The sequence below is a fragment of the Triticum urartu genome, chromosome 2A (genome assembly GCF_056163025.1).
Source record: "Triticum urartu cultivar PI428250 chromosome 2A, HENAU_Tu73, whole genome shotgun sequence".
Lineage (NCBI taxonomy): Eukaryota > Viridiplantae > Streptophyta > Magnoliopsida > Poales > Poaceae > Triticum > Triticum urartu.
Window position 1 is genome coordinate 600,973,108 of NC_141874.1, and position 27,626 is coordinate 601,000,733.

Below are 27,626 nucleotides of genomic sequence, written 5' to 3' on the forward strand. Positions count from 1 at the left end.
TCGATCGATGGAAGAGAGGTTTCAGCGCGCCCCTACCTAGCGCGCCAAATGTCGGATTATGGGTTCCGGCTAACCCTTGAGAGGTTCAAATTTTGGGGTGCTCACGAAGAACACTCTCTTCCCGACTCGCTCACTCAATGATTTCACGGCCTAACTCGACGAACCCAAAGAACAAGAGACACGGGGGGTTTATGCTGGTTCGGGACACCTTGCGGTGTAATACCCTACTTCAGTTTGTGGGTGGATTGCCTCGAGGGGCTGAGGGGTGTCGATCGATGGAAGAGAGGTTTCAGCGCGCCCCTACCTAGCGCGCCAAATGTCGGATTATGGGTTCCGGCTAACCCTTGAGAGGTTCAAATTCTGGGGTGCTCACGAAGAACACTCTCTTCCCGACTCGCTCGCTCAACGATTTCACGGCCTAACTCGACGAACCCAAAGAACAAGAGACACGGGGGGTTTATGCTGGTTCGGGACACCTTGCGGTGTAATACCCTACTTCAGTTTGTGGGTGGATTGCCTCGAGGGGCTGAGGATGAACTAGTACAGTGGATGAGCAGCCTCAGAAGGTGAGGTGTTCTTGAGCTCGATGAGCTGTGGTTGAGCGGGTAACCTGAATGATCCGTCCCTTCTACGGTGGTGGGTAAGTCCTATTTATAGTGGCCTACGGTGGTGGTACGCGGTGAGCGTGGATCGAACACGCGACCTTCAGATCTTCAGTCTGACGCTATCCCAACTGAGCTATCCCTGCTTGATGCAACCTACGCCTGAAAAGCGTAAATATACCGGTATTCTGCTCCTAAGTAGAGGCATACGCGTTGACTGTTCTAAGTAGTCCTGTCTCCTTCGTCACTCAGGCCGTCAGGCGGCAAGTGGATGTGTACGATAGCAGCGCGCTCTCCGTTAATTTCACCTCCCATCGGCAAGTCCCGCAGCAGGCACACAACAAAGAAAAAAAAAAACAGTGCACGAAAGCAACAGATGTTGCGGATCTTCCCCCAGACCCAGCGAGAAGCTGGCAGTGGCATGTGGTTTTGCAAGGAGTGTACGTACAACACCAAGTCACCAGCCCCAGTCCATCCAAAAATAAAAACATCGGTAAGACTCTAACATGCCGATTCAAATGGACGATGATTTTGTCACTTTTTATCTGTTTGAGTCGACCGCCCGCTCGATATTCATTCTGTTTATAATTTGGGTTAGCAATGCGTCTAACGCGCCGACCCATATTTACCCGCGTGACCAGCCTGCCGCCGGTTTTGAACAAATATACACACATTTTGCATAGTTTCACAAGCAAACAAAAATAACATAGTTTCACAAGCAAATAAATTTAACATAGTTTTACAAGTCAAATAAAAATTAAATTGTCTCAAATACATTTTAAAAAAGATACATCTATTGGTTGCCAACATGAGCCCATATATACTCAACCAAATCATTTTGCAGCTGCATGTGAGTTTTCTAATCACGCATTTCATGATGAATTTGGATGAACTGTGCAACATTGCGGCTCCTCCTCCGTGCTCAGGTACAAGCCGCACAACACTCTCACCTTAAAACTGAAACCCTTGATTGTAAATACATTCCGAGCGTTCATCCTCTATGGTCATATTGTGCATGCTCACACAAGCAGTCATCACCTTCCACAACTTTTTGGTGCTCCAATTTATAACAGGATACTGAACGATTCCCCGTGGAGATTGCAGAACACCAAAGGCACGCTCGAGAACCTTTCTAGCACTCTCTTGCTTTTGGGAAAATCCTCTTCTCTCCGACAGAGTCAGGGATTGTCTTCACAATAGTGGTCCACTGATGATAGATATCGTCACCTAGGTAGTATCATTTGTTGTAGTTGTGGCCGTTGATGGTAACACTCACTGGCGGGCTGTTTCCTTCGGCAAGCTTTGCAAACACCGGCGAGCGTTGAAGCACGTTGATATCATGTGCGATCCGGCCATGCTGAAGAAAGAGTGCCAGATCCAGAGATCTTGTGAGGCCACTGTCTCAAGTATGATAGTGCATGCCCTGACATGGCCCTTATACTGCCCTTGCCAAGCAGAAGGGCGGTTCTTCCACTCCTAGTGCATGCAGTCTATACTACCAAGCATCCCTGTTAAGCCCCTGCTAGCATTCATCGTCAACAAGCGGGCTGTATCTTGAGCAGTCGTCTCTCTCAAGTACTCAGGGCCAAACACGGCAATCACAGCTTTGCAGAACCTGTACATGGACTCTGGGGATGCAGACTCGCTCATAAGAACGTACTCATTAATGAGATCACCGGGCATTCCGTATGCAAGCATCCGGATGGCAGCAGTGCATTTCTGATAAGATGAGAAGCCAATCTTTCCAAGGGCATCCTCTTTGCACTCGAAATAATTATCGTATCCGACCACCCCTCTCTAATATGGTTGAAAAGATGCCTAGCCATACGGAAACACCGATGGAATTTCTGATGTTTGAACAACATGTTGGTTAATTATGCCAAAGTAGTCTTTCCAAAGAAGGAAATGGCCGCTCTCTCGGTTGCGATTCAGTGCCGGAATATGGCCCAGGATCGAGCCTCGGAACAACCGGCGCTGCCTATTAAGGTGGTCATGGACTAACACGGCAGCCAACATCTCCTCCTCATCATCGAACGAGGAATCATCGGAGTCGCATAGGAAATTATGGAAAAAGAACTCGGCGGCGGAGTCCATTTTTGTACCTTGAGGCAAACTATCGAACAACTTGTGGGCATCGACGAAGAAGCTGGCCGGCGAAGAGATGCGCGCCTCCCCTGAACTAGGTGGCTGGCCTGGCGGCGTGGGACGAGCATGCCGGCGTCAGGACAGCGGGCGGTGTCGGACGAAGGAGCTGGTCGGGGGCGGGGAGGCGGCTTTTCCTGCTCACGGCGACGTCGGACTGGGAGGGGGTGGGAGGCTGTGGTGGCCTGATGGTGAGGCGGTGGTGGCGGTGACGTGGGAGGTGGCGGTGATGGAGGAGGTGTGTCGGCACGGGCTGCTGGCAGAGGCACCGTAAATGGGTGGCAGTGGCGACGGGGCGGGGCGGGTGAGGACTTGTTGATATGGGTGGAAGAGGATAGCCAATGTGCCACCGACTAGCGGGCTAAGGAGAGGAATAGGCGCGTGTCCGCGCCGACGCAAATCAGACTCAAAATTGGATCGGAAATGGATCGGCAGTCGGACAAAAGCAGACACATGTCCGTTTGGATCGGTGCATTGAGCCGGTTTTTTAGTCCATGCCGACCCAAATAAGCACGCGCAGACAAAATGTATTGGCGTGTTGGAGTTGCTCTAAGTCACCGGGCATATCCATTCAGTCCAGAGACCTCAGATCAGCCTATCAGAGCACGCAGCTGGCCACCACCAACCAGCCCGGACGCCAAGGACAGGCAGGTTGGTGTAACCGGCCGTCACGGTCACAGTCACAGCCTCACCGAGCATAGCATGCTTCTTGAGTCGCAGCAAAAATATGCTCCGCGTCGCAATGCTGGATGCACCGCTGTATTCTGTAACGTGGAGCACTATTTTCTTTTTCTTTTTCTAAAATTTACGTGGAGCATTTAATACTACTCCCTCCGTTTCGAATTACTTGTCGTAGATATGGATGTATCTAGATATATTTTAATTCTAGATACATCTATTTCTTCGACGAGTAATTTGGAACAGAGGGGGTATCTGCGAGCATGGCAACGTAAACCGTTGGGGGTGCAGACAGAGTGCAGAGATCTGCATTCCGTCAGGTGAGGTAGGGCAGCTCTCTTTCAGCCAAATGGCCTACAGCTTGGCACCAATAATGGCCGGAGAAAACAGCCCGAGCCTTTCATCAGGGCAAAGTGGCAGAGGCCGTTAGCAGAGCAGCGGCGGCAGCGGCAGCTTTTGCCCCGGCAGCAGCAGTATCGCAGAGATAAAAGCGAACCCACGATTAAAGTAAATCTGCTAAACATCAATCTAGATCATTGTCTCGCAGCAAAGCGCAGCCCTGCCATGTAGTAGTACTACGTAGTGTGATGGCCGTGCGCCAAATGGGTCATCTCGTTCCATCATTGCTCGACAGTTACCGCAGATGCCAGACACACCACACCAGATAGATAGAGAGCCTTTGCATCGGCAAAACGATTCCTACAGATAGAGGGAGAGGCTTCCATTGAAGCAAAACAACAATCGAGTGGTACAAGAGTGGCACTGTGTTAGATAGATCAATCGTCACTCACAGACAGCAGGGAGTGGCAGTGGCGTAATACACTGTAGTAACAACTAGTGACAAGCACAATCACAAATCCGACGAGATGGAGCGGTGGTAAGATCTAGCATAACAGGCTTGTATCTACAGTTGCTACCTTGGAATCTCTGATGCTGCTCAGATTCTCGATTAATTCTTTCTTCCCGGACCAAAAACCACGCAAAAGAAAACACACGGTGCACGCAAAGGAGAAAGGAAGCAAAAGAAAGTACGTAGGGCAAGCCACACAGCAACAAGAACAGCTGACTCCAAGAATTAGCCACGGGCGGTCAGCTAGCGCATGCGATCACGTAGACAGGCGAGCGGCTCCGCGGCGGCGGTCACCGGGACTCCTCCTCTGGCCGCCTGGAGGCGCCGGAGAGCGCGGAGAGCAGGTTCAGGTGGTGGTGGTGCCCCTGCGCCACCGACGACGCGTACGCCTGCGCCTCCAGCGACGGGGAGAGGCCCCAGGGCACGGGCCGGGCCTGCAGCGCCTCCCAGAAGGACGGCGCCGCCTCGTGCTCGTGCTCCTCGCGCGGCCGCTTCCCGAGGAGGGAGACGGCGGCGGTGGAGGGCGCGGAGGAGCAGGAGAAGACGGCCGGGGTGGTGCCGGAGCCGGTGGCGGCCAGGATGGACGGCTCGGCCTGCCGCAGCAGCCACTCCACGGTCTGCCCGTCCGACTTGAGCCCCAGCTCGCGGGTGAGCTGGAACACGCGCGCCGCGCACACGATCGGCATGCGCACGCGCCGCCCGCGCCCGTTCACCTTGCTGTGCCGGTCCTTGGCGCCCTTGGCCGCGCCGGCCTTTCTCGGCGCCGGCACCGGCACCGCCACCACGGCGTCGTCCGCGGCCTCGGCCGACGAGAAGCCGGGCATTGCCATCGTCTGGGACATGGGCGTGGCCGTCGGCATTGCCATGGGCCGGTAGAGCTGGAAGGTGGCGGCGTCGCGAGATGCCATGGCTAGCTGCTGGTGGCTGAGCTTCCGTTCGGGTGGCGCACAGATGTGTGGGGAGGTGATCTGATGGGGATGGATGGATGGATAGGGCCTTGTCCGCTTGGTCCCTGACCCAGTGGAGTGCAAATTTATAAAGGGGCCTCAGGTTTCACGTTCATTTTCTTTGTATATTCTTTTTATGCGCTCTGATACGTCACAAGTATGTACCACAAAGGCATACACATTTCAGAGGGTAGATGTCAGAAAAATGCACGTATGAAGCTGCTTTACATTGACTCTGCATGAGGAAAATACACAGACTTTGACTTTGTCGAAATTGCACATATGAAGTTGATTCACATGATGAAAAATAATTTAAAAGCAATTGTGACGAAAATTATGAGTGAGTCCAACTTGAACATGAGGTTTTTTGCGGGTTTGAAGATGAGGTTTTCAGCTTTTGGGGAGCTCCATATGCAATTATTGGGAAGTACGTAAACAGATGGAGGTATCTGAAGTTCTGACCCTGAAAACCTGAATGTAGCACTTGGCTCAAGAAGTCTGCAGTGCAGTGGAGAGGACAGGAGCACTGCAGCCGTGCAGGAACAGGCATGGAGCACTGCAGCAGGAGCGCTGTGCAGACAGCACTGTGCACTGTAGGCATTGGGGGGCAGGCCACATGGGGTCTTCGTCCGGTAGCTCTCGCCTCTACGGACGGCTCTATTATCTATCTCACCTTGCTCAAGCCTCTGTAACATTGATCTGCATAGAGAGAGCTTTCGAGGTTTGCAAATTTTTTGTGGTGTCGCATTGCATTCCATTGGCTTCCGGTAGGCCCTCTGAAATGCTGAAATCATGAAATGTCATTTGTCATGCCTAGCTCATGCAAAGCGTCCGTATGCAAAGAAAGGGGGAAAAAAAGACTTGCATAGTTGCATGGATGCTATTCCCCTGGAAATGGCGATAGCCTGATGGAGACCCAGCTACGGATCAGGTCATTTTCAGCCGATATTCAGCGAGACTGATAAACAGATTTGTACGAGTCATTTTCAAACAAAAGGCCAGGTTACGGGTGCAGCAGATGGTGCGATGCAGACGGACGGCGATTGTCCATGAAGCGCTGAGAGTGGTAGCAACGATCCATGTAGTAGTTGGATTGCGGGGCGCTGCTCGCCTACATGTGTGGTGGAGCGGCGGCTGCGCAACCGGATCATCGGGGGGATTGACGGCTCGCCAGACGCGACATGTTGCTGTTGCGCCCAGCCTGGACCACATTGGTTGTTCAGGGTCATGATTGCGCTACAGCCCTCTTTCCTCTTCCTTGTGCAGCGTACATCGCCGCTCCAGTCGGCAGTTGGGCGCCCGTTCCTTTTATTCCGATGACCTACCAGATGTACGAGCGGCATGGAGAATGATTGGGACCATAAACCCTGGGCGCTCAATCCCATGTGCATTCAGTGTACCTTCTTTGTAGCTGAAGCAATTCATAATGTTTATTACTTCCAATAACCTCGCGTATTGAAGGAAGAACCACTGTACCTCAGCAAATAGATGGGATATCCATCCACATGATCTATTTTGGCAACCACGCTAGAGAAGCAGAGACCGGACAAGCAATTCTAGCTTCAGATCCGACTAATTCGGAAGAAATTTTGTTGACATGTGCAAACATTACCCACCCTTTCTAATCAACCAAGTTACACCATTGATACATACTGTTTGCAGTATCTGCAGTCTGTACACAAAAGCCAAGAAGACCAAGAGAGCAAACGATTTATGTACAGGTACAGCCAACGGACATGCAAATTTACATTTCACATGTTTGCTGGCACGGCCGAAATAATCCAGCTAAGAAAGAAAAAGACATCTTGCTTGATGACTTCCTTGATCATTGAGAAGTGTGCGCTTCATCGTTTCCATCATCAAGCAATGGCCTGAGGTTTGATCTCTCAGTGGCAGGAACATCATGCTCGCTCTGCTCATTCGAACGATCAACGCTGCGGAAAAATATGGCTGCAAAGGGAGAACATGTCTCAGCTTCAGTCAACTATCACAAGCACGCACTAAAATGCATTACTTATAGTGGTCAGCTGGCACAAAATGCATTGTTCATATGATTAAGTAATACTAGTAGTGAACAAACAATGCAAGTTGATTATTTCTAGACATCCCAACTCTTCCTGTACCCTTAAATCTCCAAAATACTCTCCTTAATGAATGCATTTGCTCCTACAGGTTTCCTCAAAACTATTTTCCCCAAACCACATGACCTGCTCGTAGTTGATGACTGGATTTCTCCTATTATAATTATTCTCTATTGCTTGGAACAGCTAACTAGGCTAAACAATTTGCGACCAAAGGGGAACACAAGAAATGCTTTAGACCCTTCAAGTAGGTAACTTTGTTAGGCTCATGCAAATAAAATGAATCTCATTCTCCAAGCACGTATTCAAAGTACACACTAAAGGCCTGTTCGGATTCCCTCCCGTCCACAACTCCGCTCCCGGAGCTGGTGGAGCAGCAGTTCAAAATCGCGGAGTGGGGAAGGAGGTGCTCCACAGATCCTGAGATTTCATGGAGTGGGAGGATTGCCGAACAGCCCCTAAGGCATGGTAGTGATTTGGCTTGGTTTCAAATCATGCGTGCATATGACTTCTAAACATGAGGTTGAAACAGTTGCTCCTAGAGTGGCAAGCATTATGTAGTCCTTTTAATCACAGTGAAAACATAAGATACTGCCCAGACATTATATGGAGTTATATAATTTATACTATACTAAGAGAACATACCGGTAAACCAAAATCCAAACGCAATAAAGAGGACGGATGTCAATAAAAGCGCAGTTGATCTCCAGTTATGGAGATAGTCCTGCATCAAAGTTCCAACAGTAAAAACACAATGTAAGACTCAACGATTCAACAATACTGAAAAGTATAACCATCCAAGTGGTGCTGGATGCAGCTAAAATGTAAGGCCTATAATACATCAACATCTGCTAGGGCAATAATAGAGTAATTGAGGGGCATAGAAATATTGGGATCTAAAATAATGTGTTGACATATAAAAATCCATTATGACAATCATTGAGACATCAACCTAACAAACAAGGGTAATCTCATTTACACAAAAAGAACGGACCTGGTTACGTACAGAGAACATGAGCAATTAAGTTGCTAAGCAAGTAATTCTTTGCCTATGATCCATTGGAAACAAGCACAAAGGACAAGTACCTGAAGAGCCCCAACAATGGGTGAAGAAGGCACATCACCGAATATATGTATCGAAACAGTAGACATAGCCATTGATAATGGCCGCAAACTTGGTTTCACACAATGAAGGCATATGTAGTTTACTGGAGCCTGCAAGTACAAAGGATAAGTATATGTGCAGAATTTAACTAGGCATATGAGTACATTTACCATATATTGAAATGCTTATCAGCATGGCAAGTACATAAAAAGTAAGCAACTTGTTTAAAAACGATGTCCGTTTTACATCCAATACCCATACAGCAACTCGAGTAACTTCTAATGTGAAGATTCTCAGAAGTGGTAACCAAGATAAACATAATGAAGTAAGAGTAGTGTTTCTTTGTGTTCCTAAATGAGCAACGATAGTTTCAGAGCTCAGTTACGTAATAGGAGTAAGAATCTAAAGTGATGTGAAAATAGTTAAGCAAAGGAAATATTTACCTGAGTTGCAAAAACCAATAGCTCCCCCACTGAAAAGAAGGGTATGAATCCATAAAGGCTCTTGAAACAAAAGGCACTGAAACAAAATATTGCCCCGAGGAAAGTTGCGCCAGAAAGAAGCTACAAGAAAAGAAATCATGTCAACGGAAGTAAGAATTACATAATTACAAAGCTATACAGTAGTAAGCAGCATATACAGATTCCTTTAGCTTCATTGCTCCAGCCTCCAGACTTATATGACTGGAAGGTACTACTCAGTAGACATAAGTAGTTAAGTACAACACATCCATGTTAAACATCATGCTGGCTGGTATATAAGAAGGAAAATGGCCATGCCTACTTAATGGTCCAGTGCCATTCTGCTAAAGAACAAATAAGGCAACAGGCAATGATAAGAACAAATCCTAGGAACATGCTCAAAAAGAACGACACATTAACTACTGATTGCATGTCGTCTGCAAAAGAAGGAACAAAAGCCTAGAATCAGTAATTAAAAACTAGCGTAAAATCATCAACTTAAGATGTTGGTAGATATTCGTGCTAATAGAATAACCACCTATCAAGCTATTTGAAAACATACCTTACAATTGGACTAAAAGGCTGGGTTGTTTCTTTGAAAATACAAGTTAGAAGGTAAATAATGCAAATATTACGGACGCGAATTTTTGGGACATGGTGCCACGCGAGGATGTAATCTGGGCAGTCCATGCATGCTATGTGATTAGCACTTTATATAGCGATTAAATGAATACGCCAACACTATGCTAGGTTAATTCAGCAAATACATGTATATGGGCTGGTGGTTGGGCATCTTAAATGAAGCCGATACATACTTGAGAGATCAATGTGAAGTGTTGCGCTAGTGGTTTCCCTGTACACCTTGAATGTTGGTAATTAAACCGTGTGGGGTTAACGACTCATTTTTTCTTCTTTGGTCAACCGTTGTTCATACTAGGTGTTTTTTTAAGTTCTTCATATATTGTACTTGTTGGGATTGTAATAATGCCTCCCTAGTGGAGATGGTAGGGTTCGGCATATATATGATGTTTTCATTTTTCAAACGTCATATACATGATGTTAGGGGCCTAAGACAATTTAGTTAGTAGTCTTATTGAGGAGGAGATTTAACCTTACTTGAAATAAAAAATGTTAACACAAACATCTATATATGCCAAGCTTTAAAAATTGGATTGCAAGAAACTAGTATTACATTTAGGGGCAGCTGGGTTGTGGTCTTTATTACTATACTAAAGGTACTTGATAATTATGCAAATAATACTAGCAAATTAACATGAACGTGAGTAAATCTGCTAGGGTGGGTTGTGATAATGAGCCATTATCAACATCATTATGGTGGGATCAATGGCAAACGGGATGTAGGCCAGACATCATCATTGCTGCCGAAAGGCCAGCATACATCTAGTCACTGACATATTAATTTGGATTATTTTCACAACTGCCACTCCTGTCCATCTCCTATGCCCCCACACATTAGGTGCTCCCATGATACAATTCTTCAAAAAACATATTTAGCTGTTTCAACAAATTCTGAAAATAATTATGAGTGTTCAAAAGATATATGTTGACAACCTGTAAAAAGTTCAACTCAAAAATTCGAAATACACATGGGGAAACAAAAAGGACAAATCAGAATGTAAATAATGTCATTCTGGCTTTTGTCCTTTTGTGGCACTATTCATACTGAATTTGTCTTTTTTGTTTCTCCATGTGTGTTTCGAATTTTGATTTGAACTTTTTACAGATTGTAGACACATGCCTTTTGAACACTCACAAATTTTGTCGGAATTTTGTGAAACATTTAAACATGTTTTTGAAAAATGGTAGCATGATAGCATGTAATGTGTGGTAGCATCTAAAATTTTTCCCTCTTGCCTGAAGCTGGTAGCACATAAATGGACAGTAACTCAATGCGTACTGATCTGCACAAAGCGGCAGGGAGCGTGTTGTAGTTGCCCATTCAGCCTGACAAAAACTTAATGCGCTCAGAGCGAATAGGAAAAACTATACTCCCTGGATACGGTGACAAGATATTAGTATACGCGCTTTGTGTATTAAAACTGCACGAATCATGAGGGAGCTGACCGGCAGGATTACATCCTCGCGTGGCACCGCGTTCACTCGTGATTTATCGAAATATTACATGTAAATTTTTCTCTTACCTTGAAAGCATTAGAAATTGTAGAGTCCATCTTGTCAAGGATGAAACCCCCTGCAAGGGTTCCAACTATTCCACACACTATTGTTATTCCGCCAAACATTAGATCTGCACTGGCCTGGTATGAAAAGTTCAGCATGAAAGGTTATCCAGTGAAATGGCAATATATTGAAGTATGATAATATAAATATCATGCTAGGACTAAGATACACTAAACCAGAAGACCTGGGCTTTCATACAGATAACTAAATTAAAATCAATGCTCAAATAATCGCATGCCCTATACATCGGAAAAACAGACTACAAGGAATTACCATGTGGTAGATATCCTGACCAGCCTTGGGGCCCCAATATGAATAGGCACCAATGACAGCGTTGTAAAAGATGTAACCTGGAATCGCACAATTAAATTTACCCCGGTTACAAACAGAAGACTATACCCCGCAAAAAAGAGTTGCAAATGAAATGTATTTCAGAAGTAGTATCAATCAAACTTCAAATTTGGGTGTGAAAGACACGTGTTACTAACTACAAGGATCCATTGGAAGTAATGTACCGCGAGAGAACCTTACTGCCCTAATTTTGAATGCTGAATGAAGAATCTATAGCCACAGCAAGACTTTGTTTAGAAAAGATGTTTTTTACTTCCCAAAAGTAGTTGCTAGCTTGGCTATTTACTCTTAAGACTTGGCTATTTACTCCTATGGGTTAACAGTAACATTTTATGCTGAATCTGCCACAAAAGTTGAACCAATTGGGCTTAACTTGAGTTAGAAAACAACAATGGATCAGAGTACATGTTGTTTCAACTATATTTAAATGCACACTATATATGGAAGATCTTCTTGTCTAACATTAAGGATGAAGTATAATGCATTGAACACAACTGAGTTTAGCATTTAAAAAGCTCATGTTCAGTATAAAGGGGAAGTATCTAACATAATAGAGTTAAAACGATTGCATAACATGTGAAAGAAAATCTGACCAGCCACATTGAAAACATAGACTTTCTCTTGTAGCAATTCTTTCATATCTACCCCAAAATGATGGATTTCAATCATAACTTTCTTCCCGAAACTGGAGCTGCATGATGAAAATGTGAATATTCAAACGATTTTGTATATTACGTTAATGAAAGTAAGCTACTAAGTATTCTATTTGCAATAGGCACATAAGACAAGTAACTACAATATTGACTTTTACCTAGATCATCAACAAGGAAAAGGGCTGTATATTCCGATAAAAAAAGAAAGAAATAGCACTGTATGAAGATATAAAATTAAGGCACTGATCTAAAGTTCTAATCTAGCAAAAGAGAAAACACAAAGGAGGTGCTTACAGGGAAGACTTTTCTGCAAGGCCCTCAACTACAGCAGGCACACCCTGCTTTATTCCGTTATTATCTGGAAATAGTTGGAAGAAAAATGAGCAATTGAACAAGGTGGTGTTTACTGGCGCTTGAGCTTCTGTGAAGTTACACACCCCAGCAGCCAGGAGGAGGCAAATTATATTCAGTATGATGTTGTATCCAGAAATGTCAATGAAAGTAGCCTTTGATGAACAAGCCCTAAGCAAATGAACAAGGTCATCTAGGATACATGATTGCAAGTTAGTTACTACTCCCTCCGTCCCATAATATGAGAGCGTTTTTTACACTAGTGCAGTGTCAAAAACACTCTTATATTATGGGACTATTTTCTTCCCTAAAACAAAGTTCGCTGCTTTTGTGCATTTCAAATACAAGGGGACATCGAAACAATCGAGAAGGCTAAGCAAATCATCAGTTCTGCCCTTAGGTTGTTTTCCTATTGAAAATGCTTAAGATCCTAGGATCATAGAATGTCAGGCATATTACCACGGTTCGACTCATCACAGAAGTAGTAGCCCTGTAACTCAAAAATTTAGCATAACATGCATGGAGATAGAAGTCAAGAGAAGGAATTTAATTAGGAAGATGTTTTCTGAAGTGCTTTTCACTCATGTACTGTAAGCAAATCAGTGTAGAGAAACAGTGAGTTCTTCTAATAACTGAATGAAGCAAATTACGATTTTAACCTTTGAAGGGAATATTCAAGCATTTTTTTAAGGCAAGGATGGTGTGACAACGTCAAACTAAGTAAAGAGAGAAGGGATGTACTTGTCTCATCTTGAAGCTCCGGACTGAGCATTTGACCATACTCTTTTGTCTTTTTGTTGTGAGTAAATCCTGGTAAACAAGTCACCACCCCAAAAGAAAGAGAAAACAAATGGAAGAAAGTCAGAGTGCCAGAATACCAAAATAGAAATTAGTAGTGCTGTCTACACTGGTAATAAGCAAAATAATACATAATACAAAGCCACACCTTTGAGCTCTAGTGGCTTTATCACAAAGCCCAGAATGACAAAGGGAAGCATCAAAATTGACTCTCCCCAGAAAGCAGCACGCCAGTGCAGATGACCCCCAACCTGATGAGATGCAACATAATTTTGAACAATACAAGGTCAAGTTACACTGGTAATGCACCTGTTACTCAACCCGTATAATTTGAGGCAAAACCAAGAAGCAAGAAAGAAGTGTAGCATAAGACTTACCAACCCACCATAAACATAACCCAGTGCTATCCCAGTGGGTATACACATGTAGAACATAGCAAGCCATGCAGTTTTCTGGTAACATAATTAGCAGCAATGTTAGTTTTTGATTAAAATAATACAAAAGGAAGAAACAGTACTATGTAAACAAAACCTCCTAAGCAAACATAAAACTACATAACATCATGATCCATGGATGTATGAGTTAATCAAGGAGCAATTTATTCACCTGATTTAACAACTAGAAGCAATTGGTGAAGAATTTTTTTAACCTAAGCTACTCAGCTCAATACAGCAATGAGTGATGAGGACAGCATTTTTACTCCCGCATGAACAGTAAATTCGAAGAAAAAGTAAAATAACGGATTTTTTTGGCACTTTAGTGTTCTAGGTGTGTGCACAATTTCGTGAACAAATGGCATTCGTGGTGCTCTGGACCAAAAGGAAAAAACAATCAGTGCTCCAAAATGTCTGTTTCTTTGGAGCACCATTTTTTCTTTTTTTTTTGTCCAGAGCACCATCGATGACATTTCTTCACGAAATTTTGCACACACCTAGAATACTCGAGCATCTTTGGTGCCAAACAAATTCAGATTTTTTTTCTATTTTAAAAAAATGTTCATGCGGGAGTATATGAACTCGGGCTCCCAAAGCAATTACCGGCTGAGTAATCCATTACAATCCTGGATTACATGGTCTTTATGTACTGTATTGATTAACATATTTTGAATGCCCTGCAGAATTTTGCCTCAGTGACATGCGTTTGACAATTTGTTCCTTCTAGTGACATATAATGATTCGGAGTAAGATCATTCATATCCTTGACACGTCATAAACATGACACATGTGCAAAGATGTAGATTATTTCCAGAAGAATGTTGCTTCATGATAGGACTTGGGTATAGAAATAAATCCAAGCAAACACAAGATATGTTGACATATAGTACACAGAAATCAGTCTTAAGAAATCTAAAGGCATCACAAGATTAACAGGACCTGTGCTGCTGGTGCATTGTCATCAATGAAAGGAGCTGCGAGACTTATAAACGAAGCTTCACCAACACCAACTAACCTAATTAACATGTTGTAGAATAGATCACATGATTAGGAGAGTTTTATTAAAAAATTACACAGATCTGAAACATTAACATTTAGAAAGTACTTACATGCGACATACAGTAATTGACCAGAAATCAAACGCGCACCCACAGCCAGCTGTTGCAATAGTCCAGACTAACAATCCGACGCCAATAAGCCTGAAAGGATTGTGTCTGCAAGGAGGGGAAAAAATCTATCACATGCAAAAAAAAAAAAAACAGCACCCTTAAAGGCTTGCATCGAACCTATTAAAACAATGTTAATCTGTAGTGTGTATTGTTGTTTGAAGAATAGTTTTCCATTTGTAATATCTTTTTCCTACTGCAATGAGCAATATATAGAAATAAAGGTATAGTACATTAAAAGAGGACCATAGGATACTAACATTTTTGCCAATGACGCAAATATCGGGGAAGCCACCAACAACCCTACCATAAATGCCGAGGACAACACGCCATCTTCAAAATTGCTCAGATTAAAATCACCCCTGTAGAGAACATGGCATGAGATAGAGAAAGAAGAAGAAACTTATGTGTGGAAAAGAAGACATGAATTGTGTACAATGGCATTGTACGGCAATTTAATTTGGAGAAGGGGTGCAGCACAGCTTGGTAGCACGTTTGTTTTGGGTACAAAACGTCACAGGTTCAAATCCTGTCATCCCTACCTATTACTTCTTTCTTCTTTATGGGGACTAGTGATGAGATCAATTAAAGTAAAGTAAAATGGGTATAACGAAGGCCAATCAGGAATAAACAAAAGATATGATGATAAAATTAAGATGGCCAACATGATTAACGGAAAAATACTATAGAGTGAAGACATGCAGGAAAACAAATAGAAGAGAAGATTAAAAAAAAGAATTTGCATACAAATTTAATGTGTATATAACGACTTGCAATTTGCAACGAATTAAATTATATGAGCGTTTCTCCTGAACTATAGTAGCCAAGACATGCAAAAAGTGTATTGAGTTCAAAAGAGATGTCACATTTTGTAGAAAAGTTTCTGGTGGGACTTACTGAATTCCAGAACCTGATGAGCATGTGCCACCAGAACAACTGCCACGGCTGCCATTGACACCATTACTTGCTATTACTCCCCGGTCAACATAATTTAGCATGTTGATTATGCAGAACATCACAAGTAATCTGCAACCATAATAAGTAATTAATCAACCACTGCATAATGGACTCCTTACAATGAGAACACACAAACCTGACAGAGTATGTCATGCTAATTTAATCTGTATAAATTACAGCTTCTGACATGAAATTATTGACTAAATTCAGATAATGGCAATGCCCAGGGGGATACTGAGCACACATGCACTAAACTGCTACTGCAGTCTGCATAAACAACAAGTTTTGAACTCAAGACCCACACACAACGTGGAATTATTGACATTGCATCACCATGTCCTCCAATTCCTCAAAATGTCACACTGAAGAGGCCCAAAACTTGGAAAAAAATCGGAACCACGGTGAGCACATAATATACTAACAAGATGAGCTGTGCCAAACAAGAGGAGAACAACCAAATCACCACTCCATCTTGTCGAAATTGAGAACAAATCTACTATGCAATTTGCAATGCATATCAAAAGAGTATAGAGACTATCTCGCCAGAAAAAAAGGCTTGGGCCACCGTTACCAAATAACGCCCACGCGCGCACAAACGGTTTTAAGACCACTACAAACGGGAACAAACTGCATCACGCCAACGCCAAACTAGTACTACAAGACGCAGGTCCACGCCACTAAAGCAAGCCAACATAGAGAAACGGACAAGTACTAAAACCAGAAGTCACGAAAGGAACAAGCAGAGACTCAAGAGAAATTTCGATTAAGGAGATGGAACCATACAGCACATATCACTGATGATTGTTAGTAGTATGAGCAATGATTTGTTATCAAGCGTAAAAAAACTGGCCAAATCTCCTAGCGCGCATCTGACCTCAACCTGGCATCGCTGAAGGCTCGCAGCTCAAATCAACGCAATGGCAGCTCAATTGGAGCTCGCGAGAACCCAGAATTTTCAAACCAAACAGCCAAATCGCCCCAATTCGATATCAAACCCGTCCCAGAGGTCCGCAGAGGGAAAAACCCGTGCACCCAACAGTTCAAACCTACTACCAAGCCAAAGCTGCCGCTCAATCTCGCTATGCCGGGGGATTAGTGGTAGCAGTAAGCAGTAGTACCTCTTCGGGGTGAACCAGGAGGGCTTCTCGTCGGCCACGCCGCTGGTGCTCGCTTCGGGGCCCGCCTCGACGTCCCGCACCACGGTGACCGCCATGGCCTGCGCCGCCGCCGCCGCCGCCTCCACCTGCTTACCTTCCACCACTAAACTCTCGGCCGGAGCAGCCGCCGAGAGCTCCCGCTTAGCTTCCGCCTCCTCCGGCGCCGGTGGCGTGGAGGCCGGCGCGGAGGCAGCGAGAGGGGGGTCGGAGGCGGAGGGGGCGGGGGGGCCGTCGACGGGGGATCCCACAACCACCACGACCTGGGCGTCGTCCCTTGCGGCTGGGGCTGCGTCGGATCCGCCCATATACTACAAAAAATATATGCGCCCGGAGTTTGACTCGCGATCGGTTTTCGGCCGGGGGGAGAAATCGTGGCCTACCGGGATTCCTTCCCAAATATCTATCCCATGGACGGGATGGGGTTTATAAACAGTCTGTCTCGACAGTAGTATTACTCGTGCGAGAACGGGAAACCGGATAATACGGGGCGGGCGGCAGTTGGTTTAACAGTAAAGGCTGGTGGCTGGCGGGCGGATGGATATTCGGTGAAGATGTTTGTGGCGACGACGCAACGTCTGTCGTGGGTTGCTTTGCTGCTGGGTGGTGGGAGATTCTCTCCTCTCCTCCCCTCTCCTCTATCTACTTCCCTGTTCCCCGTGCACCGCGGCTCTCCTTCTTCTTCTTCTTCTTCTTCTTCTTCCCCGGCGCCGTGATCTGGACGCCGGCGTGGTGGTGGTGAGGGGAAAGGGGGCGGCAGCCGGTGGTGGAGGGGTGGGGCAGCAGAGCGGCGGGCCGTGGACCTGGCTCATGGACGGACTGGTTTATCTGGACTGACTGACGTTGGTGTCTCCATCCGAGATGCCCTTCAATGCTCGGTCCTGCAAAGTAGCCGTGGTTGGTGACCTACATTTGGGAGATCGCTTTTTTCGCCTGGATATACGACGGACGGACAATTCTTTACTTTGCGCGCTGGTCTCCATCCATCCATCCATCGAATTTTGGTGGAGTCCGTGCGGTGCGTGCAAGACGGCGAGAATCGTTTTCTCCCAGGCGGCTGCAGGCTCTAGGTTTTGACGGTTTTACCCCCCTCCCGTTTTTTTCTTTTTTGCGAGGGTCCCTCCCGTCTTTGTTTCCCGCTGGGCGCCTGCGAGTGAGCACCGTCACGTCAGTGGGTCAATGATGAAGGCCTGCTGCGCTGATCATGCCTCCATGGGCCCGGCTCACAAAGGCATCTCTCCCAATTCACACCCGTGGTGGGGCGCTCCTCTCTCTCGCGAATGCCGCCTTTTCTCCTTCTCCGGGCGTTAGTTTATCCTTGTGCGTGCGATCTTCTTCGTCTTGGACCAGCGACAGGCGGAGATTAGCTGTTGGGTCGAGGCGCTCACCCCTGATCCCTGATCATTCGTCCCCTCCACTCCAACGGCGCGCCACCATCTTCTGTTCCACATTCAATCGCATTCACGTCGCACGTGACGGCCGCTCCACCGTTTGGATATTGCCTTTGCTCGCTTTCTGTTTCAGTAGGCGAGCAGCATCCCCATCTTCCACGCATGGCATCCATTTGTTTACGACATTTTGCTTTGGAAACTTTTTTGCTCCATCACTTCGTGGTATCCCATACTCCCGATGGCTCAGTAGCAGCTTGCAGGCAATATGGCCCTTATCTATCCGGACCGCGGAAGTCATCCAACACAGGATTGTATCGGTTCCTGGGATGTTCGGACACGATTTCTCCTGCAAACCAGAGATAAATTTTTTAAAAATATATTTAGACGTACCATAGCTTTATAGAAAACAGAATCGTAAGTACAAAAATACTACCACTCATTATGAACAACGAGCGTAGAACGAAGACCACATTAAGTAAGACCAAATACAACCACCAACAGCTAACAAAAGCGATTGTCCTAACTGAGAACAATATCGCGTCTCGACCAACGTCGAGCACCTCTGGAGACAAAAGTGGGAAGCTTTGTGGGAGTCGGACACGCGAAACGTACGAGTTCAACACCCCTGACCCACCCGAAACCCTTCCGGACCCCGCGACTCCATCCTTCCCGTTTTCCCTCTTTCCTTATTTCTCTCTTGCCTTCGCCGCCGTTCCACCACCCTGGCCACCATGCCACACCCCTGCAAGAACTCTGCGTCTCCGTCACCTCTACCACTCCAGCAAGGCTCCACCCCGCTTCTCCTCCGTCTCCGTTCAACTCTTGTCCTCCGACCGCCTCGCCAGGTACCATCCGCTACTACTATTCTCAACATGCCCGACAACTGTTCGATGAATCATCAAAACTAAAAACAATTATCTCTTCTTCTTTCTAGCAATGGATTCTGATTTGAAGTACACATACGAGCAGTATGCTGAGTCATCTGACGAGGAAGAGTACTCCAATGAGACGTGATGATGTAGACAGTCCTTGAAGACGCAGAGGAGCATGTTCTCAACATGATCGTCGAGGATGACGGTGACGATGTTGATGCAGCTCTGAAATTTGAGAACATGGGTGATCATATCCAACTTCCGGAGCAGAATCCAACCACATTTGAAGAGCTTATTCAAATGCATCAACAAATTCGGCATCGACCAACTCACGAGCAGCTGCAGAAGGAAAATTTGATTAAGTATCAGTGGGCGGTGAAAGGGGACAACAATGCTGGGATGTAATATTTGAACTTTTTTTAAATTTGAACTAGTGTTGCATGCGGCTATTTGAACATCTATACCTTTTGCATGCGGTTTTTTGATCGTGCGGACTTGAAAAAAATAAGAAAGGCCATATGTATGCGATTACGATTGGATAGCGTCCTAACGCATTCATGTCCACAAACTGGTACCCTCACCCGCGGATGAATGTGGGAGAAAATTTATGGATTACCATTGAAGATGCCACTCCGAAAAAAAAACTGTTTCTTATTACTTGTGTCCACTTATCTCCGGCAGTCACGCCCAATTCACCTACGCTGCACACTACCTATTTTCCCGATTTGCCTACACGAAATGTGCTTTTTCTAACCTACGGAGCATTTGAGGCTGACCAAGAGTGCGTCGTCCATGCACGACCATACGTTTTGTGTACCATGCACAACTAACCCAAACGTTTGTATTGTTTCTTACATGCTCAGTTTTTTTGTTTTTTTTTGCGGGTAAATGCTCCGTTGGTTAACTAGTTTGCAATCGAGCTTAATTCGATGTGCTTTCAAATTCTACTTATGTGTATGATGCTTGCATAGTCTCTTTATGTTTGGCTTAAGAAATTCTCGAAACATGAGAGACTTCTGATCACTGTTGGTATTGCCTTTATGCTCTCCAAAATTTGGGGCTGCAAAAATGGTCCTTGTTTGGAAAATAAGTGAACTAATGATCCTTTTAAGCTTATCAAAATAACTTCACTACCACCATCAGAAAAGATGAACATAAAAAATAACTTTACCGATGAACATCTAACTGATAACCCTGACCCGTCTTATGATAGCACAGGGAGCTCTGCCCCCCCCCCTGGTGACAATGCACTAAATTTCTTTACTAGCTACTTAAATTTGAACTTCAATACATGCACGCCCTCTAACTATCATTTGTATCATATCATCACATATAAATGATGTATTCTGACATTATTTGTACATGCAAATTACATTTCTATGTATATTTTGTTATAATGACGATCATAGTGCAATATATACTCGTGGACATAGGGCTAGTTTGGTTGGTGCCCTGGACAGCAAGCCTGGATATTCTTCACGCCTGGCCTGGGCCTGAGTGTTCGAAATTATTTGCCTGGTCAGGCTAGCACCGTTTGGTTCCTTACCTGGCCTGGTGGAGCGTTTCTGCTTTAATTCTTCTCCCAAGCCCCTCGTTTTCTGTAGCCACGCAATTAATGACTGCCATTTGTGTCAGTCAGCTCCTCTAGACACGTCCTAGGCGTCCAAAATGGGTCGCCTGGCTCTCGGGCTAACTATGTTGTCTGGCTAACCACGTTCCAGGCCTAGGCTGTTGACTCATCTCGTGGACACCAACAAAACAAGAGCCAGGCAGCTTCCAGGCAAGGGTCAGCCAGGCACCAAGACGTGTGGAAGCCAACCAAACTGGCCCATACTTCTTTCATTATGTTATAGCCATTGGGCCATTGTACCCAGCTTGCATCAGACTCTCCAAAATGCCGGTCCCGGTCCTGCAGACCCTAGGCAGAGGGTGGCAGCACGTATCTGCAACTACCTACTTGCAGGCCCTGGCGTTCGTGTCCAAAATAACGATCACCGGTCCAGCTCAACATAAACAAATCCTTTTCATTCCCTGAAACACATCCATATAACTAAGCACATAGGCTTTCATTTACCGAACCATCGAACTTCACAGATAACACAAGGGGGTACATCATATTAACAAACTGAGAAAATATGAACATCAAAGATCCATGAAAAAAACCAAAAGTTACTCTAGGTCCTTTGAAGTTGTTGTCTCCTGGTGATAAGTTTACAAAACGCCCAACATGCACAACCTTGGCTATAAAAAAATCAAGAGCCACATAAATCGTTCACCGCAATATTTGAGAAACTTAGATCGTAGAATGCACTATGGATACACCTTTTGTAAGGCGGGCTACCGAAATCATTTATTTGTCGTATGGTTGGAGAAAAAGACCATAAACACAAAACAAGGAAGAACCACCAAGTGTAACATACTCATCGTAACTGCCACTATCAAGTCGGGTTAAAGCACTAGATGACATGTTGATGGATCGAGAGCCATCAACCCATAAAGTAGAATACAAAGAGTTTTTTGGTGTATAGCTGTGATGACCATACCATGAGGGCTTTAAATCCATTAGACTTTTATTTCGTCTTTTTTGATGGCAATTTTAGTTGTAAACCATGGCAAGTTTCAGTCTTTTTGGATGGCAATTTTAGTTGTAAAAACGTCAGGCCGGTGTTATTTATGCCACACGTCTGGCACTTATCATCTGGAAAGAAAAAGCGTAAACGGGCAAATCCAGGCCGGAGGCAGAGTATGCGCCAGTTAGTAAAATAGCCTTTTAACGGGCGCTGGGAGCACCAAATAGGAAATGCCCGTTGGCTAAGCACGATCTAAGTTTGTGTTTTCTTTGTCGTTCTTTCATGTGGAAAAAATATCCACCAGCACAGAATTTTTTAATAAAATTTAAAATGTTCATTATTTTCAAAAAAGATGTGATTTTAAATTTTTTTAAGAAAATCATAATATTTTAATCACAAGATCTATTTTTTTATAAACTCTAATATGTTAACAGACTCCAAAGTCGGTTGCAAATTTAAAAATATCATATGTTTTTTCAAAATAAATCAAAAACAAAAAGTGAACCGAAGAGAAGGCTAAAAATCTGAAAAAAACTGACAAAAAAACTGACCGAAAACTTTCAGAAGGTTCCTAAAACCGATGTCTACATGAAGCTGTTTTGTAGACTCGACCTGAAGCTGTTTTGGAGCGCCCCGTTTGCAAAGTGCTCCTATCCCATTTCAAAGTGCTCTTAGACTTGCTACCACTCTAAGAGAAAAGTACCCACTTGGGGTAAGCACCAAATACTCTTAGAAAATTTGTTTGTTTGTTTCCCGTTATAACCGGACTAGTGGCTGGGACACGCCATGGGTGCTGGAAATATGAGCAATTTACCGAATAATTTTACTAACGAAAATAGTAGATAAAGCATGACTAATATAACAGAGATAAAACAAGTCATACAATCTGACAGAGAGAAGGTAAATAGCGTCTGCATATATGAACTTGAACTGAACACATCTAGAACAAACACTAGATCAAGTTGCATATATGAAATAGAACCTAACATATGTAAGGTAGACACTAGAGCAAAGAACTATGACAGGACTTCTAACAAAGAGAGCAAGAACACGTACGGGACTGCAGCAGGAGCAGAAGCACTGGACTTGGGGCATGTTCTGATATCCTCCAAAATTACAAAACTTCTCAAAATCTGCTTCAGAAGCTGGCTTCGTACTCCACGTAGCAATCAGCGAAGCGTTCTGCACGTGGTAGCTTCTCCCAGCGATTTGGCCCGCTGGGGAGGCTGCTAGCCTTGTTGGGCTCTAGTTTGGGCCGTTGGAGGCAACCCGGTTTGGACTAGACATCCAGGGAACGAGCCCCTGTACCGATTCCATCGAGGGAACGACCAGCGACCTGTTTTGGCGAGTGTACCGATTCGCTCGGCTTCACTTGGCGGTGGCACTTCCATTGTAATATCGGGCAACTTCTCATTCTGTTTTTCGTGGAGCTGGGCTTTTGGAGCTTCGAATTTTTACACTGCGATCGGGCTGAGCTTCCCGAAGCCAGCTTCTCGGGCCTATTCCGTTCGGCTCCGCTCCCGCTCCAGAATTTTGCGAAGCGTGGAGCTTGAGGACATCCGAACAGGCCCTTGGGGTCGACATCCTCGCCAACCATGTCGTCGATGAGGTTGTCATCGTCGGGGAAGTAGTCGTCGGAGTCCGAGGCGACTGTGATGAAGAAGTCAGTAGTCGCGCGGAGCGCTCCCCAAAATCCTTATCACCCCTCTCTCGTACAGGACTCAAAGAGGTGCGGTTTCGGAGGCCTACTGTCCCGACCTGCAGTGCACGTCGCAAGACGGGATGGGGAAGATCGTAGCGGTAGCTCAGTGGTCAGGAACGGAGGCGAGAGGGTTGTGTTGTTCTGGTGCGTCTCTCTGAGAGGAGCGACCTCCCTTTTATAGGCGCAAGAGAAGGAGGCGAGAGGCCAGCGACGAGAGATGAAGCAACAGAGGGAGACGAAGCGAACAGACTTCGGCCGAAGAGGCACGCCGTTCAGATTCAGTGTCCACTACAGAAAAACGTTTCAACTCTCGCATGACCTTTCGTATACCCGTCGTGCGTGGTAAAAATTTAGACATCGTCTCGGCTCATTCCCGCAACCCGCGACGCGTCGTGACGAGGCGTGGCGTGGCAAGGTGGGCGGCGGAGGAGGAGCGCGCTTGGATGTCCCTCTTGTTCTCATACTCATACATGTGGGGAAAGAACCTCCCTTATAAAGAGGTGCTACCTCTTGAGCACTGCGTTGGTTTTCCCTTGAAGAGGAAAGGGTGGTGCAGTAAAGTAACGTAAGTATTTCCCTCAGATTTTGAGAACCAAGATATCAATCTAGTAGGAGACCACGCGCGAGTCACCTCGTACCTACAAAAAAAATAAGAACCTCGCAACCAACGCGATAAAGAGGTTGTCAATCCCTTCACGACCACTTGCAAGAGTGAGATCTGATAGAGATGATAATAATAAGATAAGTATTTTTTGTATTTTTATGATATAGATTGAAAGTAAGGATTGTAAAATAAAATAGATTGGAAATTTGTATGATGGAAAATAGACCCGGGGGCCATAGGTTTCCCTAGTGGCTTCTCTCAAGATAGCATAAGTATTACGATGGGTGAACAAATTACTGTCGAGCAATTGATAGAAAAACGAATAATTATGAGAATATCTAGGCATGATCATGTATATAGGCATCACGTCTGTGACAAGTATACCGACTCCTGCCTGCATCTACTACTATTACTCCACACATCGACCGTTATCCAGCATGCATCTAGAGTATTAAGTTCATAAGAACAGAGTAACGCCTTAAGCAAGATGACATGATGTAGAGGGATAAACTCATGCAATATGATATAAACCCCATCTTTTTTATTCTCAATGGCAACAATACAATACTCCCTTTCTATCACTGGGATCGAGCGCCGCAAGATTGAACCCAAAGATAAGCACTTCTCCCATTGCAAGAAAGATCAATCTAGTAGGCCAAACCAAACCGATAATTCGAAGAGACTTGCAAAGATAAACCAATCATACATAAAAGAATTCAGAGAAGATTCAAATATTATTCATAGATAGACTTGATCATAAACCCACAATTCATCGGATCTCGACAAACACACCGCAAAAGAAGATTACATCGAATAGATCTCCAAGAGAATCGAGGAGAACTTTGTATTGATATCCAAAGAGAGAGAAGAAGCCATCTAGCTAATAACTATGGACCCGAAGGTCTGAGGTACACTACTCACACATCATCGGAGGGGCCATGGAATTGATGTAGAGGCCCTCTGTGATCGATGCCCCCTCCGGCGGAGCTCCAGAAAAGGCTCCAAGATGGGATCTTTTGGGTACAGAAGGTTGCGGCGGTGGAAATATGGTTTCATGGTGCTCCTGGATGTTTGCGGGGTATGTGAACATATATAGGAGGAAGAAGTAGCTCGCTGGAGCAACGAGGGGCCCATGATGGGGGGAGGGCGCGCCCCCTGCCTCGTGGCCGCCTCGTTGATTGCTTGATGTCTACTCCAAGTCCTCTGGATCATGTTTGTTCCAAAAATCACGTTTCCGAAGGTTTCATTCCATTTGGACTCCGTTTGATATTTCTTTTCTACGAAACACTGAAATAGGCAAAATCAGCAATTTGGGCTGGGCCTCCGGTTAATAGGTTAGTCCCAAAAATAATATAAAAGTGTAAAATAAAGCCCATTAACATCCAAAACAGATAATATAATAGCATGGAACAATCAAAAATTATAGATACGTTGGAGACATATCAGCATCCCCAAGCTTAATTCCTGCTCGTCCTCGAGTAGGTAAATGATAAAAACAGAATTTTTGACGTGGAATGCTTTCTAGAATATTCTTCAATGTATTTTTCTCTATTGTGGCATGAATGTTCAGATCTGAAAAATTCAAGATAAAAGTTTATTGTTGACATAAAAATAGTAATACTCCAAGTATGCTAATCAAACAATCATGTCTTATCAAAATACCATAGCCAAAGAAAACTTATCCCTACAAAGTCATATAGTTTGGCCATGCTTCATTTTCATCACACAAAATGCTCTCATCATGCACAACCCCGATGACAAGCCAAGCAATTGTTTCATACTTAGCCTTTTCAAACTCTTTCAACTTTTACGCAATATATGAGCACGAGCCATGGACATAGCACTATGGGTGGAATAGAATATGATGATTGAGGTTGTGTGAGAAGAAAAAAATGGAGAAAGTCTCACATTGACGCGGATAATCAATGGACTATGGAGATGCCCACTGATTGATGTCAATGCAAGGAGTAGGGATTGTCATGCAACGGATGCACTAGAGCTATAAATATATGAAAGCTCATCAATGAAACTAAGTGGGTGTGCATCCAACTTGCTTGCTCACGAAGACCTAGGGCATTTGAGGAAGCCCAACATTGGAATATACAAGCCAAGTTCTATAATAAAAAATTCCCACTAGTATATGAAAGTGACAAAATAAGAGACTCTCTATCATGAAGATCATGGTGCTACTTTGAAGCACAAGTGTGGAAAAAGGATAGTAACATTGTCCCTTCTCTCTTTTTCTCTCATTTATTTATTTATTATTATTTTTCTTTTTTATTTGGGCCTTCTTTCTTTTTTTTGGCCTCTTTTATTTCCTTTTTTTTCTTCTAGAGTCTCATCCCGACTTGTGGGGGAATCATAGTCTCCATCATCCTTTCCTCACATGGGACAATTCTCTAATGATGATCATCACACTTTTATTTTCTTAGAACTCAAGAATTACAACTCGATACTTAGAACAAAACATGACTCTATGTGAATGCCTCCGGCGGTGTACCGGGATTGCGATGAATCAAGAGTGACATGTATGAAAAAAATTATGAACGGTGGCTTTGCCACAAATACGATGTCAACTACATGATCACGCAAAGCAATATGACAATAATGATGCGTGTCATAATAAATGGAACGGTGGAAAGTTGCATGGCAATATATCTCGGAATGGCTATGGAAATGCCATAATAGGTAGGTATGGTGACTATTTTGAGGAAGATATAAGGAGGCTTATGTGTGATAGAGCGTATCATATCACGGGATTTGGATGCACTAGCGAAGTTTGCACCAACTCTCAAGGTGAGAAAGGGCAATGCACGGTACCGAAGAGGCTAGCAATGGTGGAAGGATGATGCGGAGCATCCCAAGGTCATCCCCATGGACCTACCATCGTCTCATCAAGTGCACAAACAAGCGCACCATGATCCTCAACGACGACGGAACCTATGACTCCATGAGTGAAGGAGAAATGGAAGCTCTTGAGCAAGTGGCCATGCACCGACAAGTGAACAATGAAGATGAAGATGACCAAGTATTTTGCGATGAAGATTCAAGACCCGCTCTTGTTGTCTCCAAGGTCTTGACTCTTCAACATCAACAAGACGAAGATCAAAGATGCCATATCTTTCACACAAAGGCCGGCATCAATGGACGATCCGTCAAGGTCATCATCGATGGAGGGAGTTGCCACAACTTAGCAAGTGAAGAACTATGCTCCAAGCTCCAATTGGTCAAGATGAAGCACCCTCACCCCTACAAGGTTCAATGGCTAAGCGACACCGGCACCACACAAGTCGAGCATAGAGTACAAGTCTCTTTCAAGATCGGCGCCTATGAAGACACATTGGAATGTGATGTCCTTCCGATGACCGTTTGCCACCTCCTCCTTGGACGGCCATGGTAATTTGACCGAGGTGTCATTTACAATGGGCGTACAAATCACTATAGCTTCAAGATGAAAGGGAAAGAGTTCGTGCCACGTCCTATGTCTCCAAGCCAAGTGCTCGCCGACAAGCAAGCCACCCATCATGGAGAAAATAGTGAGAGAGCGATCCACCAAAA

At 44.7% G+C, this 27,626-nt stretch overlaps 2 protein-coding genes across 2 annotated transcripts; both read right to left on the reverse strand.

Moving 5' to 3' along the window:
- Positions 1–4,128: 4,128 nt before the first annotated feature.
- On the reverse strand, positions 4,129–5,301 carry LOC125533747 (uncharacterized). The gene has a single exon (XM_048697107.2). It carries the CDS (start codon positions 5,178–5,180, stop codon positions 4,563–4,565), a length of 618 nt encoding a protein of 205 aa, XP_048553064.2. The 5' UTR covers positions 5,181–5,301; the 3' UTR covers positions 4,129–4,562.
- Positions 5,302–6,817: 1,516 nt separating this feature from the next.
- Positions 6,818–17,810, reverse strand: LOC125539087 (putative sphingolipid transporter spinster homolog 2). Its single transcript, XM_048702457.2, has 16 exons — positions 16,894–17,810; positions 15,716–15,844; positions 15,079–15,180; positions 14,762–14,866; positions 14,592–14,667; positions 13,596–13,670; positions 13,367–13,469; positions 13,162–13,230; positions 12,364–12,427; positions 12,010–12,107; positions 11,339–11,415; positions 11,029–11,142; positions 8,849–8,968; positions 8,387–8,515; positions 7,946–8,024; positions 6,818–7,169 (listed from the first exon to the last, which is right to left on the reverse strand). The coding sequence occupies exons 1-16, from the start codon at positions 17,235–17,237 to the stop codon at positions 7,045–7,047; spliced, it is 1,809 nt and encodes a 602-aa protein (XP_048558414.1). The 5' UTR covers positions 17,238–17,810; the 3' UTR covers positions 6,818–7,044.
- Between the last annotated feature and the right edge of the window lie 9,816 nt (positions 17,811–27,626).